The sequence below is a fragment of the Ambystoma mexicanum genome, chromosome 12, assembly GCF_040938575.1.
Source record: "Ambystoma mexicanum isolate Mex_15411 chromosome 12, UKY_AmexF1_1, whole genome shotgun sequence".
In the NCBI taxonomy this organism is placed as follows: domain Eukaryota; kingdom Metazoa; phylum Chordata; class Amphibia; order Caudata; family Ambystomatidae; genus Ambystoma; species Ambystoma mexicanum.
Genome location: NC_090936.1, coordinates 891,839,975 through 891,854,049, shown reverse-complemented (window position 1 = coordinate 891,854,049; position 14,075 = coordinate 891,839,975). Strand labels below are relative to the sequence as shown.

At 44.6% G+C, this 14,075-nt stretch overlaps 1 protein-coding gene across 2 annotated transcripts in view; it reads left to right on the top strand.

The window, feature by feature from the left end:
• The window catches only part of BLTP3B (bridge-like lipid transfer protein family member 3B), a 2,399,137-nt gene that overhangs the window by 1,894,913 nt on the left and 490,149 nt on the right, over positions 1-14,075 (top strand). For both annotated transcript variants that reach the window (XM_069629381.1, XM_069629382.1), the window contains exon 16: positions 13,819-13,955. In XM_069629381.1, the coding sequence (XP_069485482.1) occupies positions 13,819-13,955 (137 nt within the window). The remainder of the gene's footprint in view (positions 1-13,818; positions 13,956-14,075) is intronic.

Here is a 14,075-nt window from a genome sequence, read left to right as displayed (position 1 = left end):
CCCTGGGATACCACAAGAAGGTGTCAAGGAACGCCAGACTGAAACAGATACAACTGTATATTACGCATAGGGCATATATGACACCTCAGAAAATATCTAGGTTTGATAACGCTGGACGACAGGCATGTTCCAAATGTGATGAGGAAAATGCTGACATGGTACACATGTTCTGGTCATGCCCAGTGATAGAGCGTTTCTGGGGTGAAGTAGCACAGAAACTAGCCGAAAAAGGGGTCACTATTATCATAGATACGGCCTGGGCCTGCTTGCTAGGGAGGTTCCCCAGAGCACAGAAACTTAAGCATGTTAGTAAACTGAAGGATCTAGCATATGTGCTCGCAAAAAGGAGGATTGCCATGGGATGGAAGACATGTGTCAGGCCACGGGTGGAGGTGTCAATATTATCAGAGATACAGTGGAGGGGTCACTATTATCATAGATAAGGCCTGGGCCTGCTTGCTAGGGGGGTTCCCCAGAGCACAGAAACTTAAGCATGTTAGTAAACTGAAGGATCTAACATATGTGCTCGCAAAAAGGGGGATTGCCATGGGATGGAAGACCTGTCACAGGCCACGGGTGGAGGTGTGGTGGAAAGAGTTGCAAAAATGGGCGGAGGAAGAAACCATGGTATGGCAAGAGGCAAGCAATGTAGGTGGAGAGGAGGATGCGGGAACCCTGATGGCATGGAAATCATTAATAGCAGAATTGTTTGGAAAAACACAAGATCTGACTGAATCCACGGAAAGTGAGACCCCACCACGTGAGGCAAACACAGAGTGTTTGGAATAAACAGGCTCGTAAAAGGGGGTGGGATAAGCGGATAAGTGACCGGAATTAAACGATGAACAATTGAACTGTTGATATATGCACTGCGTGTTTGGTTTGTATTGTTGTTGGTTTGAATAAATTAATAAACATTTTTTTAAAAAACCTTATCCAAGTCCACCAGTTGTTGCCAAATTTTTTTGTGTTTTGTTGGTACACCATTTACCAAGACTATTAAAGAATGCTCTATTGAACGTTGCACTCCTAGAGTGTGTACATTTTCGGTTAGATCTAATGGCAAATAAACTACTTTGCCACGAATGCCTTTCACCAATTCAGAGGGAGGTCATTTTGCTGTTTTTGGATGAAGGCGTATAATTGCTTGAAATGGGTGAACTGTTTGAATTATGATGCTCTTATACAAATTGAGTTGTTGCAGGATTTTGGTAGTGAGAACAATTCCAAATTATTTGTAATCGCACGTGAAGGAGTGTGGTTGTTGTCTAATTTTGTAGTGCAGTTACTGCAACATATTAGGCATTCAGTTAGTTCATATTTGTTTTCTGCTAAAAGGTAGACAGTTAATTCAAACCATTTGGAATCTTCATTGTTTTCTATTTTGTATGCTGTGTCTACATTTTTTGTGTTCCTTTTGTAAAACGTTCAGCGGCAACACACACACATGGTTTGATACTTCAGCCGATGCCCTTTTAAATTTTAGTATGTCTTTTCTGTATGTGTGTAATAGAAGGTTGCTATGTGCAGAATTGTTGCTACTATGTTCTAAAACTATTGCATTTTGTAAGTGGCTTTCACTTTCAAAATATTTTCTCTGAATATGGTCAATTTCTTCTTGTAAGTATTTGGGTGAACCATGCAGAAGAGTATTATTTAAATTGCCTAATTCTGAAGCTGGACTTTTTGCATAGCGTATTTTATACACTAGATTTCTTACATTTGAATGATGTACTGATATCCTTTTGATATCATGGAAGGTGCTTTTGCAAATAGGCCCAGAAATACAGGCTAATGAATGTCCTTGTAGTCCTGTGTATTTACGCACTGGACAAATATCCATATTTTGCAGCACTTTCATTTTACTTTTGTCTTTACCTTTTACATATTGATTGAGGAACTGACATAAAGATTTGAAAGATTTGTTTGGAATGGCACACATTGATGTGCACGGCCATTTGTATACTGGACATTGTGGTTCTGTCGAATCGAGAGGTAATTCTGAGTTTTCAGGGGATACTTTTGTAAGCAGTGTTTCTTGTTCCATGATGGTACTATTGATTTTTTCATACCCTCGTCCACTGCTATGGATGGCAATTGTGTTTGTTTGATTTTGTTTGTATGCTTCTTCATTAAAATATGGTTCTGTGGTTGTCGTGTGACTCCATTCACCTCCACAAACATTTAAGAAATTATTTTTGTTCACATTCCGTTTATTGCTGACTTTCTTTTGTAGTTTGGTACTTAGTTTTGTTAGTGCTTTCATCCTTCTTAACACTAATATAAACGACTTCCTTTTGAGAGGTTGTAGGATTAATTTTCTACGGTAGGTTTTAAGGGTTTAGTATGATTTCTGACCTCTTATTAAATTCTGAAGGACTATGTGGCGAAACATTTTTGCTAAAATAGTTTTTTTACTGTGGGTTCTTGTTACTATATCAGGATTATTAGGAGCATTGCTATCTGTACTGGTAGCCAATTGTTTGGCAAGATTTTGGTGTTTCGTGACACATTTTGATGGAGGAGGTAAAGTTTCGGTAGTTGACGCTTCGTTTGTTTTTCTAAACGACTGTATTAGCTGGTTTGTTCCAACGTCCTCTACAAACTCTACTACAGATGGATGCTTAGATTGGACACTTTTCTTTTTATTTGCTCTAATTCTGTGTTCCTTTCTACGGACTTGCTTTTTGGTAGGCTGTTGAAAAAAGAAGGCATGCTTTGGTCTGTTGTTCATTGTATGTGTTGTGTGCATGCGTGCATGATTTTGATGGGGAAGCTGTTTGTCGTGCTGTGTGAATGTGCATTGGACTCTTACAATGATTTGGGAAGGCTATTTTTCTATTTATATAGCACTACAATGTGCTTCAGATGACAGTACAAAGTGGGCTAGTGGTGACGAGAAGCATTATTTGTAAACGAAATAGCATAAAATTGAAACAGCTATTTCTTTCCTAGTACTAACATTCTTATGATTCCGTATGTTATTTGAGTTCCAAACACACAGGGATTTGTGAGCCATTCTGCCTGTTATTCTTTGTTTAACAAATGGGTATTTGTGAAAAGACCAGGTTTCTTTGGATATGTAGATGCTGTTGCTTCCCAGGAGAGTAGTCTTCACTGCGATTGAGAAAAAAAAAATTATTCACTTTGTGTTTAAAGCAGTGATGATACTGTACACATTAATTGTGCATCATTTGTCAGAGCATTCTCCTTTCATATTGCAACACAGTGAATGTGTGCATTTCACTTCACTATGTGCTGTCTTTGTATGTTTTTTGCAGTATGTTACTTGCAAGTCCTTCAGAAATTAGAACAATTTTAAGGTTATGAAAATGCCTTGTTTTTGTAAAGCTATTTTATCTATAGGAGAGAGGTTTGTAAGTGATAGGACATTGTAGTAGATGGGGAAAACAAATTCTACTTTCAAATTATAAGTACGATGCTGAAAAATCAGGAGACCCTCAGAGGGAGATGTCACCACAGCAATCAGGAGCGCTTATTTTTTACCATACGATCGCATTGCAAGTAGCATTACTGTAGGCCGTACACAGTACACAACTCAGACATTTTGTAGTGTAAACTCGAGTTTTGCACTAAATAGGCATGCCTGTAACGTATGTATAGGTTATGCGGGAGACAATAAGATGTAGTGCGGTTTGCCAATGAAAAATCGGACATCTCGCACTTAAAAGAGGAACGTTGGTATGTATTGCCTATGCAGATTTAGCGGCATTAATTTGTTTAAATGAAAACATAAGGGTTGCACATCTTCTCTGATATGCATACCTGTACTCTATACTCCTGCATGTGCGCATGCATGCAGGTGTACGTAGAACTCTGCGACACTTGCACAGTCGCTTGTGAGGTAGGTGCTTTGCAATGATATGCGACTTCCATTCAGAGTCATCGATAGTAAATTTGAAGTGCGCATTGTTGCGGACGGAGTTCGATTTAGCTATGTTTAATGTGATTGGTGGATGGTTGTGTGACTGCTTAGTTCTGTCCAATGAGGGACTGGATTTGCGACTGATGTGGAAAGGGTAGAAGGACTAGGTAAGAGTTGCGTGCTGCACATAGACAACGCTTGTCCGCGGGTAGGGCGTGTCACATACGGGTTTTTACAGCAAATCCAGCATGGAAAGGGGACTGTAGGCATTAGCCAATCAGACGTTCACATTGCTCTTTTGTGTCGAAAGATGGTGCGTATACTGAAGATGGCAGAGGTGGAGAGGGTCAGGCTTTTGGTGCTTGGCGATATTTTTGTCCATGGCTTACAGCACTATACCAGCGGTTTGGTACTCTCTGGGAATATATTTTTAACCCACCTTTGAGCTAGCTACCTGAACTAGTCCCAGCTTTATAGCTAACCTAGAATCTGTAGACTAGCCTATATTCTTTATTTTGTTTCTTTCTTTCCCTGAAGACAGGATTGGCTATTAGATCCCACTGTGGATCAACACAAGAGTACATGTATGCATGAATACTGTAGAAATTGTGTAGGTTACTACACCAAAATGTGTGAACACTGTTACTTTGTTTTTGGGCTGTCTCTCTATAAAACTGTGAATATGATGTAATATTTCACAAACGGTACTAACACACCCTTGATTTAAACGCTGTGATGTGGTTTAGTACTATGTTAAGACATTATGATATTCATACCCTGTTCATTTGTTGAAATATGAATATAATAGATGTAAATCTAGCCAGAGGAGTGGACCTGCTAAAAAAAAAAGCAGCTTTTTTCTGAGCACAATAGTGGTGTTTCAGGATGTGTGTATGGAATCCAGTTCCTGAGTAAAGTAACCCTATTACTGGATGCTTAGCTTACCTTTGAAGCACTAATTTTCAAATGATAACTGATACAACACTGTAAATACTCTAATTGAGAAGATAATATACATTTGATATGTGGTTGGAGCCCCCCATTTTGTTCTCTATAGAGAGTAGGCATGTGGCACCCCATTTTGAAGTGAGAGGAGTGGAGGTGGTGTGGAGTGCTGAGGCTGATGGCGATGCTGCGTCAATTCTGCAAGTTTGCAGACAAATGCTTACAATGACCTCACCTCATGTGGTAATTTTGCACTATGGTACTTGCCATTTGGGGTACGTGAGTTCACGTACTTTGTTGTAACTTTTAAGAGGGTTGGTTCAAGCACTCATGAACATCTTTCCAACTACAAAAGTAATTTTTTCCAGTTTAGTCCCTAGAGGAAAATGGGACAACAGTTCTGTTTTCTGTCCAGATCAAAGTATTGGGAGGTGTAACATCAATCGCGGCATGCATGCTTTTATGTTACGAGCTGGTATGTTTTTCTGCAGCCACGACAACATTGATCCCAGTAGTGCGGATTATTTTGCAGCAGATGGTGTTGCACTGTCTTTGGGAAATGCTATGTTCTTTTGGAATAAACGGCTTGCTTTAGAGAAGGTTCTGTAATGGTTGTAGGAGGAAAGTAAGAACAAAGAATAAAAAAAACCCACAAAATAACAGGTGTCTGTAAGGCATCTGCCCAACATTTTAAAAAAAAACGCTCTTTTCAGAGCCCACCTTCAAGAGGAAAAGGGGATTATTACTTAACTGTACAGTCGTCCCGCTCTGATCCTGTACTTGTCAACGGACATGGCGGTAGTTTGCAGTCAGCGCATATTACCAACGCGGATTCTGGGGTGCAGACGCATGCAAATGAGAATGAGCGCAGCTAGGGATTGGTCAGTACAGTTCAGTAGGTGTGTTCTGAATGGAGAATTTTAGTGAGTCCGTCCTCTCCCTGACAGGAGACCACTCAGCTATGGCTCTGTGTGCTCGAAAACAGATTATCTGGATTTTGGGAGACTCATGGATACATTGGTTGAAGGTGCATGCAGGAAGTTGCCATCTATCTACAGATCTTGGATTGCCTCTAATGCGGAAGTGCACTGGCACGGCGTGCGTGGAATGAGATGGCTGGACTTGGTACCTCTCTGTGTTACTTTACTGACAGAGCGTCATCCTGATATACATATCATTCGTTGCTGAGGAAACAGTTTAGGCCACGTCTCTCAAATTTCTTTGCAATTTGCAATGAAGGAAGGACTTGCGCAGATCATGGACACATAGTGTCAATTGCCACATAGTTTTTTTCCCGTATTGCACAAAGACAAATATGGCTGCGTTCTTCTGCATTTGGTCCACAAGTGGAGAAAGCGAGACGCAATGTGAATAAGTCTGTTTGTGCTTTTCTAAGCGGTGTTGGCATGTCCTCATTCCACAATAAAAACATTTTGTGATGTCATCTTTGATGTCCTGGGTATTAGGCTTAGCAATGCACGTTGGTGGTGCGAGTTATGGTTGCTGAGCTTACCGTAATTGGGGAATGTGCAGTGTTTTTTGGTTTCAATGTGAAGTGTAACATCCCTTTAACAAGGTTTTTTTACTGAATGGACATATATATGTATGGCAGTGAACGAAAACAAAGGGGCTAACATGTGATGTCGTCAGTGATGTCATCAATGACATTTGTGATGCCATCGTTCATGTTCTGGGTGTTAGTGTTAGCAGTGCACAGTGGTGATGGCAGGTATGGTGGCTTAGTTTACCATAACTGGCGAATTTCAGGGGTTTTTTGGTTTCAATTTGAACTATAATGGGGAGGTGGAAATGTTTTTTTAGTGAAGTGCACAGGTTTTTGGTAGAGCAACTTAACCAGAACGTCCCCTTAACATTTTTTTTTTAGTGTGTGTGTGTATATATATATATATTTCTGAGGCTTGTGGAATCTGCTTAGATCACATGCTATGCATAGGCCGACATCTAGTGGAAGCTGCGGAGTATTACAGTTTGTTTTTCGAAACTCGAAAATGGGCGTCGACACAGGGCGTGCCAGTAATACTATCCCTAGTGTGACGTCCACTGTACCCAAGATCCCTCACGCGTCTAGGATCCTCAGATTGTTTTTTTCCGCCATACTGGTCGGAAGCATTTTGCGGAGTCCCCTGGCCTTAGCCATACTTTTGCTAAAATATTAATTTATTTACCTCCTTCCCCATCCCAACGTCGAACTTCGACACTCGACGCCGGCTGGAGAAGAAATCGACCGTCGCCTGCTGTGTGACGGATTTGGGCTTCGGAAGGCCTCTTGCCTCGGCCCGGCCCTTGGAAGGCCTCTGGCCTCGGCCCTGCAAGTAGGGAGAGTGGGGGGTTGGACATACTCTACACTCTTGCTATATAGGTACACCTTATACATTTCCTACACTTAACAGCCCGCTGCCTCAAGGTGCGTATGGAGGGTACCCCTTTTCAATTCTGCCCCAAGTGCGATCGCAAATACCCTTGGGTCGACAGGCACGCCACGTGCAATCTCTGCTTGCCGAGGGACCACCCTGAAGCGAACTGCAGAGCGTGTAGTAGGTTTAAACCTAATACACTTAAGGACCGTTCGACGAAGCGTTGGGCCCACCACGAGGGCATTACGGCGTCGAAAGACAGCCGAGCGCAAGTCCCCGACCTCGGAAGGTCGTCCGGCAGGGCGGCTGTGGCGATAACCCCCGGCGACACAAGCGCTTCACACACCACACACACTAAACACACAAAGTCCAACCGAGACTCGACGACATTGAGTTCTCGGAAAGAGGCACAAACAGAACGGTCCGATTCGGTGTCCTCTGGACGTTCTCGATCGAGATCGCCGCATGACTCCAGGCAATCATCCACTCTTGCCAAGAGTGCCTCGCTCCCTAGGCTAACAGAAGTTCGATCGTCGGAGGACGAAGACGACTTCCACCCCCAGGCCGCGCTCCAGGAGTCGGAGCCCGCAGACAAAATCAGTGAGGCCCCACGCTCGAAGGACAGGGACCCTACCCCGGATCCTCGACGCCAGGCGTCGAAAACCTCTGGAGCCACAAAAGGACAGGGAAAACATTTTTCCACTCACAGGGAGGGGGGAAAACAGCAGAAGAAGCAGCCTTTGCACTCTTCCACACCTGTGAAACACATCACTCCCCCTAAACAGACAGACAAGACCAGGTCTGCTGATATGTCTAAAACCAAATCTACTCAAGATAAATCCCCGAGACTTGCTGAGAGAGTCATTCCCAGTTCCAAAAAATGGTCCAGTGAAGACATAGATGGGGTCATGTCAAGGATGTCTTCTTTGGCTGACCATTTCCTTTCGTATGATCCACAAGGGGCGACACCCTCAGGCTCTAATGATCCTATCCCCCCGAGTAAGAAGCCCCGGTTTGAAACACTGATGAGGTCTACAGACCCCTTCGAGGTACAACCATACTCAAGACCATACTCACTGTATCAAGGAGAGGCTTCCTTTGGTGAGGACCAAGAATTTGGCATGGTAGAAGAGCAAACAGGGATGGGATACTATGGGGATGATGAGGACCAGGAAGAGGAAGAGGAAGACCCTGAAACCTACAGAGTAGATTCCCCGGTAGAAAACGAAGCCCCGGTTACCGACTCCCCTGTCGATAACCAACCCCTCCTAAACGAGGTTCTCGCACGTGCAGCAGAACATTTCCATATTGATATCCACGGTGTCCAGGAGGAGAGGGACTTCGCAGAGGAGTTAGTGGGAGAAAGGAGGCCTGTTGCCCAGACCATCCCGATCCTTAAGTCCATTCAGCGAAGAATAGACCCGTCCCTGGTGAACCCGAACCTCACCAGAACAGTCAATCCCAGGGTTGAAAAACTTTTCAGGGCAGCCCAGTCTGACCCTCTCTATTTAAGAGGACATCTGAAGCCAGACTCCCTAGTTGTCACTAACACTCGTAAGAGGGCTGGAACACCCTTGTCATCGTCCGAAGCTCCTCCCGACAAGGAGAGCAAAAAACTATATGGTTTCGGCAGAAAAGTAGCCTCAACGTCTGCCTATCAAGCAAGGATTGCAAACTCAACCACCCTGTTGGCCAGCTACAACTGCCATCAGTGGGAAGAAGTTGCGGCACTCATAGCCTCTGCTCCTGAACCTTTAAAGGGCCAGTTAGCTCGGATTTCCGCAGAGGGTAGAGCCGTTTCTGGTTGCATCTTGAAAGCAACCTTTGATGCCGCGGACAACCCAGGCAGATTGATAGCAGAAGGCACTGTTATCAAGAGACATGCGTGGTTACGGCAGTCTGGTTTTAAGGCAGAAACCCAGGCATCATTGTTGGACAAACCGATGGAAGCCGATCTGTTGTTTGGTAAGGCGGTCGAAGACGCACTGAAGAATGCCAAGGACGAATACGAGACACTCGAGTCCCTTGGCCAGTTAACCAATAAACCCCCTAACCAGAGAGGGAATAGTAATTTTCGTCGCCCACGCGGCCAAAATTCCCAGAGAGGATCTAACTATTCCCAGGGGCAGGGTACACAGTGGAACAACAGCCAACAGTCTACCCAGGGTTACGGCAGGGGTAATAGGAGAGGTCGTGGTAAAGGCAGAGGCAGCTCCAGCAAGGGAGGCGGCACGCCTCCACCAAAGCAGTGACGCTCAGTTCAGGGTCCCTTCTCACGCAACCCCAGTAGGGGGACGCATTTCCAACTTCACCCAGGCTTGGGAAGGGATTACATCAGACAGATGGGTGCTGTCAACAGTATCCACAGGGTACTGTATAGAACTACTGCAGCGTCCCCGGAACCATCCTCCACGACAAAGAGTACATTCTTTAGAACATCAGAAGATTCTCCTCGAGGAGATCGCCATTCTGCTAGAAAAGGACGCGATAGAACTCTTCCCGGGACACCAGGTAAACAAGGGTATTTATTCAACTTACTTCCTTGTGCCAAAGAAAGATTTGACAATGCGCCCAGTATTGGACTTACGGCCTGCCAACAAGTATGTCAAGCCCCAAAAGTTTCCTATGACTATGCTACAAGAGGTAATCCCCCTCCTAAAAAAGGGGGATTACATGGCAACCTTGGATATGAAAGTTGCTTATTTCCATATTTCCTTGTTCCCAGCGCACAGAAGGTACTTGCGCTTCAAGGTGGACAGTCGACACTACCAATTCAAGGTACTGCCCTTCGGGATAGCTTCAGCACCAAGGGTATTCACCAAGGTACTGGCGGTGGCGGCTGCACACCCACGCAGGGAGGCAATCCCGGTGTATCCTTATCTGGACGACTGGCTCATAACGGGGGAAACCCCAGTAATTTTCAGGACAAACATTCAAAGGACTATCGACCTCCTCCACGAGTTAGGCATCTCAATGAACGAGAAAAAGTCAAGCCTGGTGCCAAGCACCTCCAAACAGTTCCTAGGAGCAATCCTAGATACTCGAGGGGTTGACCTTTCCTTCAGAGGAAAGAATTCGGAATATACTACTGCAAATTCTGCATTATCAGTCCGGTAGGCAAATAACGGTACTCAAAGCAATGCGTTTACTGGGCATGATGGCGTCATGTATTTACCTGGTCCCCCACGCGCGCCTGCGCATGCATCCCATGCAGGAAAGGTTGGCGAAACAGTGGTCTCAGGCAAGTGGTCAGTGGGACGATCTAGTGGTCGTTTCGCCAACACTTGTACAAAGCCTTCACTGGTGGACAAGAGAGAATCTGTCCAAGGGGAAACCCTTTTACGATCCCGAGATACAGGCGATAGTCACTACCGATGCATGTCTGACGGGGTGGGGAGCTCACCATCTCTACCACACAGCTCAGGGTCTCTGGTCTCCCTCAGTGGCCAAGAACCACATCAACCTGCTAGAGCTTCTGGCAGTATTCAGAGCGCTTCAAGCGTTCGAGCCCCACCTACTAAACCTGTCAGTGCAAATCCGGATGGACAGCACAACAGCCATGTTCTACCTGAACAAGCAAGGAGGGACTCGTTCGCCAAATCTGTCCAAGCTTGCCCAGAAAATCTGGATATGGGCACTCAGACGGAACATCTTCCTGTCATCACAACATGTTCCAGGGGAGCTCAATTCCCTAGCGGATGCTCTGAGCAGAGACTCCCTCCCAGAGGAACACGAATGGGTTCTACACAGAGAGGTCGTAGAAGATATCTTCTCTCAGTGGGGTTTCCCCACTATAGACTTATTCGCCACAAGCGAAAACAGACAATGCCCAGGATTTGCATCCAGGTTCCCCCAACCAGACTCCCAGGGGAACGCCCTGTAGATGAACTGGTCAGGGATGTTTGCGTACGCTTTTCCACCAACTCCTCATCAGGAAAGTGGTGAACAAGATGAACAGAGAATCGATGACGCTCGTCCTAGTTGCTCCCATGTGGGCAAGACAACCGTGGTTCCCACACCTACGCAAGATGGCGGTGTGCGAGCCCATCAAACTTCCAGCCTGGTACAACCTTCTGTCCCAGCACCAAGGTCAAATAGTGCACCAGCAACCTAACTCAATGAACCTGGCAGCATGGCTCCTGAGGTCATAGAGTTTGGACATCTCAATTTACCACAGAGGTGTATGGACATCCTAAAGGAATCTAGGAAACCAAACACAAGGCACTGTTACTTTGACAAGTGGAAGAGGTTCGTTATCTGGTGCCAGAGTAGACAAATCAACCCTGTTGATTGCACTCCTTCCACTATTGTTACATACATGCTCCACCTGCTAGATGCAGGATTGTTTTTTAACTCACTGAAAGTACACCTGGCAGCTCTGTCGGCATATACCACTTCCCATAACAAGGTGTCGTGGTGGAAAGTACCAGTAGTTAAAGCCTTCATGGAAGGAGTAAAGAGACCTCACCCTCCTATTTCAAACCCACCACCAGGGTGGGACCTTAATGTGGTGCTAGCCAAGCTCATGAGACCCCCTTTCGAGCCCATGCATAAAAGCAGTCTCAAACACCTGACTTATAAAACGGCCTTCTTAGTAGCTATTACTTCTATAAGAAGGGTCAGTGAAATTCAGGCTCTGTCAGTGCAGGATCCCTTCTTTACTGTCCATAAAGACAAACTGGTTTTACGCACACACCCTAGGTTCTCACCTAAGTTTATATCACAATTCCATGTAAACCAGTCCATCGAGCTTCCGGCTTTCTTCCAGGACCCTCAAAGCTCGGCTGAGGTGAAACTACACACCCTAGATGTGCGTAGGGCGGTCCTCTACTATGTAAATAAAACCAGACCGCTAAGAAAAACAGATCAACTGTTTATCTCCGTAGCTACAGGCAGAGAGGGGGATCGCGTCTCTAAAGGTGCCATCTCAAAGTGGATTATTAACTATATCCAGCTGTGTTACTCACTCTCTGAAAGAACTCTGCCTTTCACGCCAAGAGCCCACTCTACTAGAGGCATTGGGGCCACTCTGGCTTTCATTGCAAATGTACCCCTTGACACCATTTGCAAAGCAGCTACTTGGAGCTCTATTCACACTTTTACTCAGCATTACTGCATTGAAACCCATTCCAAGGCAGATACACAAGTGGGACAAGCGGTTCTAAGACACTTATTTGCTCATGAGCCTTCTCATATCCCACCTCCTTCTTCAGCTACTGCTCGCTAATCTATGCACAGCATGTGATCTAAGCCGATTCCACAAGCCTCAGAAGGGATACATTACTCACCGTAATCGTATTTCTGATGCTTGTATCTGCTTAGATTCACATGCGACCCACCCTTCCTCCCCTCTGAGAGAAGGCGCATGGTTGCTTGTAGTCTTACCTTTCTATCTATCTGCTTGGATTATCTGTACTCCCGCTACTCCTCATGCTACCTCAAGTCAGAAGAAATACAATCTGAGGATCCTAGATGCGTGAGGGATCTTGGGTACAGTGGACGTCACACTAGGGATAGTATTACTGGCGCGCCCTGTGTCGACGCCCATTTTTGAGTTTCGAAAAACAAACTGTAATACTCCGCAGCTTCCACTAGAGAGAGAAAAGAAGAAGAAGAAGGTTCTAGTTAGCTGAATTTGCATAAATCCAAATATCTGCTTCAGTTTGGTTTTGTAATTTCTATTTCCACCAGTATTCCTTTTCTGTCTCATTGTGTCTCCCTTTTCCAATATGGTCTCATGATTACATTTACCAAAAATGCATTATGTGCGCTCAATTGGGTAATTTACAAACCATTAACCTATACTGGTACCAGTGTGATCCCTTTTATTGTGGTATTAACCACCAAGGCCATGGGCAGGCTTCGGTGGTAACAGCCCCCCAACCCCAGCCTCGGCAAGCGCTCGGGACTGTTCCCACCGAAGCCTACTCCAGGCTGAGATAACACCCTAGGTCGCCATTTGACGTGTTAATATTCCTTTGTTTTACAACGGGAAATTGGTGTAAACAAGTGCCAATTCCCGAAAGTAAAAAAACAACAAATAAAAAACAACTAACAAAGACTGCTGCTGAGGATACAGGCTCTTTCAATTCAGCCAAGGAGTGGATTAAGCGCAACAGCTGGGGGAATCCGAAGCAGGTAACAATGGGTGATCTGTTGTTTCTGGAAGGGTGGTGGGTCTGCAAGGGGAATCTGGATCCGAGACACCAGCAAAAAACCATATGGCGGCTGGGGGAATGATGCAGGTAGGAAAGAAGGTGCAAGCCCAGATCCTTAGCTTTAACCGGCTTGCACCACTCCTGTGGATGTGCCTTTTTTTATTTTTACTTTATACTGTGTACTTTCTATGATCACAATCCATTTCTTATTCTCTTTGCGGCTCAACCAATTCTTGAGCCATTGGCCAATAGTTTTGTGAAAGGCAGCTTATAATTTAATTTGCACTTCCATGTGAAATGCTTTTTGTCAAGGAAGGTAAACTGTCCTTTTGTGCAACACATTTGTAGTGCTTTCATAGGACGTTATTAAATTTGCTGTAGATTATTTATTTGCATCTCTTTCATACAAAATTAGTTTTGTGGGATATTAAGCCTTATTTATTTGACAATGCAGATATTGGAATAGCTTCAGCAAACAATTTCCAAAGCTCAACAGAAACTGCAGATGGATCATTACAAAACGAGAATGGATCCTCTCCAGACACAATGAGCGCTGCTTCTGAATGTGCGCAAGAAAATAGCCAAGAAATGGTAATTTCTGGACACTTTATAAATGTATTTTCATAAATGTATGGCATATGTGGGGGACGGACATAATGATGCATGAACTTTTGTAAATATTATTTTACATATTAGTTTATTTCTTATTGT